The 6,522-nt window shown below is 40.7% G+C and overlaps 1 protein-coding gene across 1 annotated transcript; it reads right to left on the minus strand.

The window, feature by feature from the left end:
• Nucleotides 1–900: 900 nt before the first annotated feature.
• On the minus strand, nucleotides 901–6,130 carry arglu1a (arginine and glutamate rich 1a). Its single transcript, XM_079464306.1, has 4 exons — nucleotides 5,631–6,130; nucleotides 4,524–4,749; nucleotides 2,445–2,528; nucleotides 901–1,978 (listed from the first exon to the last, which is right to left on the minus strand). The coding sequence occupies exons 1-4, from the start codon at nucleotides 5,894–5,896 to the stop codon at nucleotides 1,814–1,816; spliced, it is 741 nt and encodes a 246-aa protein (XP_079320432.1). The 5' UTR covers nucleotides 5,897–6,130; the 3' UTR covers nucleotides 901–1,813.
• Nucleotides 6,131–6,522: the final 392 nt, after the last annotated feature.

Here is a 6,522-nt window from a genome sequence, read left to right on the forward strand (position 1 = left end):
GAGACAGCAGGCATGAAGTAACCTCGGGGTGAATATGAGGAGCGGGTAAATTAATCAGAAATACATTGAAATGCACTGGCAAGCCTTTTGTCAAGTCTTGCATCCACAGCACAACAGAGGTGAGAAAGTTTACAGTACGGGTTGAATCACTCAATCATTAGAGTCATCTAAGGCGCATAGTGCGATATACTTGTTTCAAATGTCACAGCACCCTTGATGATTTTTTTATAAGATATTAAGAAATAAAACAAAAAAGATGGAAAACTTTACCATTTGTGGATGCTGTTGCCAGTGTTCTGACCATGGGAACCTTTTACGAAGAATAAACCATAAAATAAAAAGAAAGAATTCCCATAGGGAAAACTGTTACCAGTTAGTGAATTACTTTTTTAATTTTATGTTTATGAATTACACAATTGCAAAATGCAAGTGTGATACATTTGCAAGTTATCACAAAACGTAGCATTTTTAAGGTGACTAGAGATTTCTTTTATCACAAATCTCGATTCACAATTATAATATTTTCAGAGAATTACAATAATAGACGAATTCACTTTAGATTTTTGATTATTTTGATGCGGCCAGAGATTGACTGGATTAATTTCAAATTTGATGAAAATGTTTCACATTAAAATCTTGCAAAAACGCCTAACAACAATGAAAACGGGAAAAAAATTAATTAAAAAGAGGATAAAAGAAAAGGGAGGTGTAACTGTTAAATATTAGGCCTACTCATTGTCGAAAACATCATTTGAAGGGCAGGAGTGTTTATACACATCCTTAAAATGAGGGACTAAATTAAGCAAGTGCTCACTTGAATGATTACCAATGATAAATGATTTAGAAAGAAAAGCCTACAAACCTCATCTGTATGGGAAACCTCAGTGACAACTCGGGTAATGATGCATTTAATATCGTTTTATTGGGGAACATATCAATGTCCTAGTTCACAAGGAGAGGTTAATTCGCCACAAGACCAAGCATACTATCATACACAAACTCACCTGCACACACACCCTAACTAGCCTTACCTGTGTTTCCCGATTTCCTTATGGTACCAACAGAGAACTAAACATTACAAGACTTCCACGCTGTAACTAACTTTCTTTTTACCTATTTGTTTATATTGAGAATGCTGAAAAAGGGCTGGTCATATAAGCAGTTTTATGTTTGATATTGAGTACTGAGGGGGGTTTCAAAAAAGTCACATGTGATTTAGACTTTGGAGAACAATGAGGTAAGCAGCAGTTTGGAAGCTCTGTTTGAGGTTTACGTTAAGTCCGCAATCTAAAAAGCAAATCTAAAAAAAGAACATTTACAAGTGCAAAATTTTAACAAAATGCCTGCCAAATTGTACTTTTAAAAACATTTTTTTGCAGTTCCCCAAACATTCAACAGCTTGATGGTAAGCGGAAAAACACTGGTTAAACTAACTTTTTTTCAAGAGAGCTCCCAAACAACTCCCACACAATGACAACTAACCACACCCGCTCATACACACAATTATTGACACATTGTTATTTGCTTGCCATTAAAATAAAAAGCCCAGTTTCTGAATGAGATGTGTTCCATTTCAAATTTCGATAAACAGCTGATATAATGATAAAAAGAAATATGATCTGCAAGTCTATGGTGGTGCCAGCAAGTCTGGTTTTGAAGCGTGAGGACTCAAGTGGTTTTTCTTCCTCAGGTTTACGAGAGAGCAGTTGTGTGGACAAAGCAGACCTCTCTTTGAGACTCCCACCGATTCACTTCAACATGAAGCACACATCCAACGAGGAGAAGAGAGGAGGAGAAAAGATGAGAGGAGGAATCATTCTGTAGCTTTGAGAGTGAAGGAGAGGCGAGGTCGGGACTTGCCCTTCCCCAATATGATTTTCTGCTCCTCTTTCTGTTGTTTCTGCCTCTCTTGATCAAGCTTCATTCTTTCCTCGTAGATCTTCCTTTGTTCTTCCACTATACGTAGCTGATCCTCAGCCTGAAACAAATATAGATGCTACACTCAAACTGACTTCCTTAATCGCCATAATCACATTTAAATTTGGGTAATTTTGAACATCTGATAAGACAATAGTGCATTTTAATGAAAAAGATTGATTCTATTCTATCCTTTACAAAACAAAAAGGCCACATGGGGACACATTTGCCATTGCAAAGCATTCAAATATTTTTTTTATATTTTCACTTTTATTTCCTGGTCTTGCATTACTGTCAAATATATTCAAAAAGCAGATATTTTTTAGTGTTACCTATCCTAAATATGTTTCAACAGGCTATCAAAATGGTGTCTCTTCTTTAGTGTACATAAGCTAAATGACACATATTTTATTACACCGCGAAATAATGCATTTATTCTGTGTAATAATATAGCTTTTTATCCCTTAACACACACTTAAATGGTAAACACTGTTTTTTAGATGAAACAAGGCGAATAAAATGCATACCAGCTTAGCCTGTGCCTCAGCAATCTTGCGGTTGTTCTCCTCCAAAATTCTTTCCAGTTCCCCTCGTTTGGATTTTTCTTCCTCCTAAAGGGGTGACACGGTGACATGTTAGGGTAGGCAAACAAATTCTCAGAAACAAGTCCCCCATACATTCAGTTTCACACTCAAACACGTCTACACTTGAACAGAGCTAACAACCAGCAACACTCACTCAATCTGTCATTTGGTTTCACACATTCTCCACATTTTCAAATTGCAGCATCACAGTCTGAAGCTAACCTGTACGTATGCTACAATGACCAAAAACCCACCCACGGATGCATTCAGTCACACCTTTAATCCCCGCCACGTTATATCCAAACATTCAAACATGTAGGTACAGACAACATATCGTCAAATAACGAAGAATCTTATTCGCTTGCAAAGATAAATGGAAAAACAAATCACCTCGATCTCTCTCTCTCTCTCTCTTATTATATATTTTTTTACATCTATTAACATCCGTATGCAAGACGTCTCAAAGGAAAATGAGAGAGAGAGACAATATAAACAGATTAAGGAGAGAGTGAATAGTAGTGGCTCACCAATGCTTGTATACCTACGCTTTTCTCCTTTGACTGTGTACAGTACCTACACAACTGCTGATTTAAGGGGTGAGTATTTACTGCCTGGTCCCGAGTGTCCCGTCCTGGACAGCGCAGCACCTCCCCTTTAAAATCTCTGAGCTACTAGCATGAGCTAGCGCTCTTAAACAGCAACACCACATGCAATATAGCACAGTCCAGGAAAATGAATTATGTTAATGATACAACATTACCATGTTGGGACGTCAGGCTATTAATGTTAAACGACGGTAAAGACTGCAAAAACACAAAGGTGGGATCAGTCGTTAGATGATAATGGTTCTTGAATACAAAAACAGTGATGTGCTGAGGTCTAAGCTCAATTGCAGGGCCAGTGAGTGAGCGTGTGAGTGTGGATGTAGGAGTGTGTGTCTATGCGTGTACCCGTACGACAGCACTCCTGAGGAAAAGCAAATCGTGAGCACACAGAAGTATAGAACGTAAGGGGCAAAGGAAAAAGTGATGTTAGAAAATCCGTATCACGATCAGCAATAGATAAATATAAATCATAACTGAGGGAAATGGATGAAGAATAAAAGAAGGGGGGGGTTGTGGAGCGTTTCATGATTTTTATGCGAAGACTATATGCAAATGAAAAATGTTCAGACAATACAGAAGCATTTTACGCTTCAGTAATAGGGCATGTTAGGGGAAAGAGCTATAGACGAGATCTGAAACGTACAGATGGAGGGCACATATCTAACCCTATTACTGCTGAGCCAATGGATTTGTTTGCGCCTGTAAAATGAAATGAGTTCGTCATTTAGAACTCGAGTCTGTACAACGATAACCCTCCTTTAAAATGGTGACAGACATGAGGGAAATACACAGTGTGGCTTTAGCAACTCAAGTAGGTTACGTGCTGTCTGGTAGCCACATATGGCTCTAATGGAACATCTAAAACAGTAAGCATTAAGTTTTTGCATTTCAAAGTGAAAATCTTTTTATTGAAGATAAATACACATCTGAAAGTAAAATGACATAAAATAATTAAAAAGCATGAGTGTAAAGAGTAAAAAGGGTAGGTGCAAAAAACGAGGCAAGGAAGAAGATGGGGAACAAAAATATTGGTTCCTCACAGCCATGGCAAAACATTCACTCGAAACCCGAGAGAGCATTAGAGGTGTGTGTCTGACAGACCCATTGATCATAATGCAATAAATCACATTAATAAAACACCACAGAATACAGTTCTGACTGCAAAAAACAAATGAGGACTCCACCACTCACTTTTAGAGGCTCTCTCATCAGCATTCCCTAGATAACTGTACATCCCACGTCATTACCTATCAAAATCTCGGTTGACTAATTGCACCCAATTAATCAAGTAAGTTTATTTCAACTACCCTGCATCTCCTGCTCTCTCTCGGAGGGTAACTGGTGTCAGGTTGTGCCATGGCCGCGGGCATATGGTTTGCGGCTGAGCCCCGCTGCGTTCCGAACGACCGAGTGTTACCTCTCTGGCTTTTTGGGTGTTCAGTTCGGCCTGCCTCTGTCTCTCTAGCTCCTGTAACAGCTGTGCCTCCATGATGCGTTTGGCCTCCTCCACCCGCCGCAGGACCTCCCGCTCGATCTCTTCACGCCGCTTCTCGAGCTCCTCCTCCACACGCCGTGCCACCAGCTCTTCCACACGCCGTGCCGTTTCCTCTTCGATCAGACGCTCTTCAATCTCCTGTTGGCGGCTGTGGAGGACAAGGAAGACATCATAAAAAGGGATCAAACATCATTCGACTTTTACTTGATACACAACAATAGATCATAGTAAAGCAGGCTAGTAATCTGATCATTAATCTGATCTTGAGTTTTTTCCTTATCAAGAGGTTCTGCAACAACACTATAACCCTGACACAAAAGAAGGTAAGCCACCCTAGGGGGAGGCTATGATTTAAAAGCATGTTTCGACTATATTTACACTTTAAGCATGACTAAACCATTAAAGAAGAGCAAGCAATCACACCTGGCCATAAGAAGGAACACAAACACAATGCCAAGTCAAGTGACCATAACACTGCCCTGAGCCAAAACAAAAATAGTAGGACCACAACAGTCTCTTGATTTGATTTCAGCATCACGAAATTCGATCCTGCTCATCTTGTCCCAGGCCTCCTTTGAGTTAAAAACCACCCTCAATGCAGTCACAACGTATTTAGGGTGAAAACAACAATCTAATCAGGCCCGAGGCTGCATTACTTCTCTTCCTGTGCTTTCATTGGGTTCCCCCTTCCTTCTCTTCCTCCAACCTCTTACCATTATACCAGTGGTCTCCGAACACAAAAGAGAGATGACAACAATCTGTGACAGTCACAAAGGCGTATCAGTTAACATGGGCAGCAGATCTCAAAGATGAGACGACCTGATCTGTCTATGAGAAAATACAAGACTTCAGGAGTGATGAAAGGTTACAGAATGCAGGCGTGTAATGCAAAACCTGTCAGTTTTGGGCACTCGGCCTATTATATTCTTGTGAATATTAATGACCATAGAGTTGTAACCTGTCTAGGCCAAACAAGTAAAGTCAGTGACGTAGCTTTTAATAGACACGTGTGATCAAAAATAGACTCACATCTTCCTCTGTCTCTCCATCTCTTCTTTTCTCTCCTCGTCTTCTCTCTTCTGTTTCTCGTCGTTAGCTCTTTTGCTTAACGTCCGGCCAAATATGTCGGTCCGGTCGGGTGGTAAAGCGCCTCTCTCCCTCCTGCTGCTAGATCTGGAGCGGGACCGTTTGCTCCTTTTCAGCTCCCTGGATCTGCTGGTTCTGGAGTGGCTGCTCCTGCGGCTGTGTTTCGAGTGTTTGGACCGAGACGAGCTGCGGCTCCGGGAGCGACCCATGTTATGCCCTCTGATATAACCGTACTTAAACTATTTGCGAGAGGTTTATTAATATACTGCTCTATGCAACGACCAAATGCAGTTTTATCTAAGCGTTAAGCGTTTCTAACATAAATGTGTGGAAGTAAAATCATATAAGCTTGTGTGTTTGTTGATTTCTGCTCCAGTAAACGGCGGAAGCCAACAATATGGCGACTGTCCCGAGTCTTCCTTTTCCCATAACGCAACGCGTTCGGGTTTCTTCGCCTATTTCCGGGTTACAACGATTAGGAGAACGGTTGACGTATGACATCTAAGTACCGCGAGATCGATAGTGAAAGCAGTGCTTGCGAATTGTTCTCGCGCTACTTTGATGACAATTTTCGATAGGTATGCGCTGCGATGCATCAAGTCGAAACTATCAAACGATGGCGTCCTGCAGGACAACCTGTGGGGGAAACGGGCGCGTGGAAGGAATGTAGGAAGACATCAGTGCCCATTTTAAAGCTAAACTGAAACCAGTTTCTCTGAGAGGTGACGTACCTTGATCCACGTAATGTATCAGACACTAGCCTAGCACACTGCACACAGCAAGTATCTCTGTATAATGCACAAAAACATTGACAATCCAAGTGTACTTTATGCAA

Source organism: Barbatula barbatula (genome assembly GCF_947034865.1).
Source record: "Barbatula barbatula genome assembly, chromosome: 9".
NCBI classification, from domain to species: domain Eukaryota; kingdom Metazoa; phylum Chordata; class Actinopteri; order Cypriniformes; family Nemacheilidae; genus Barbatula; species Barbatula barbatula.

Excerpts from the sequence above, each read along its gene's own strand:
- arglu1a (XM_079464306.1), bottom strand. The coding sequence starts at position 5,896 with ATGGGTCGCTCCCGGAGCCGCAGCTCGTCTCGGTCCAAACACTCGAAA. Across the intron at positions 4,750-5,630 it reads ATGGAGAGACAGAGGAAGAT|CCGCCAACAGGAGATTGAAG; the intron begins GTGAGTCTATTT and ends TGTCCTCCACAG. Across the intron at positions 1,979-2,444 it reads CTGAGGCACAGGCTAAGCTG|GCTGAGGATCAGCTACGTAT; the intron begins GTATGCATTTTA and ends TATTTGTTTCAG.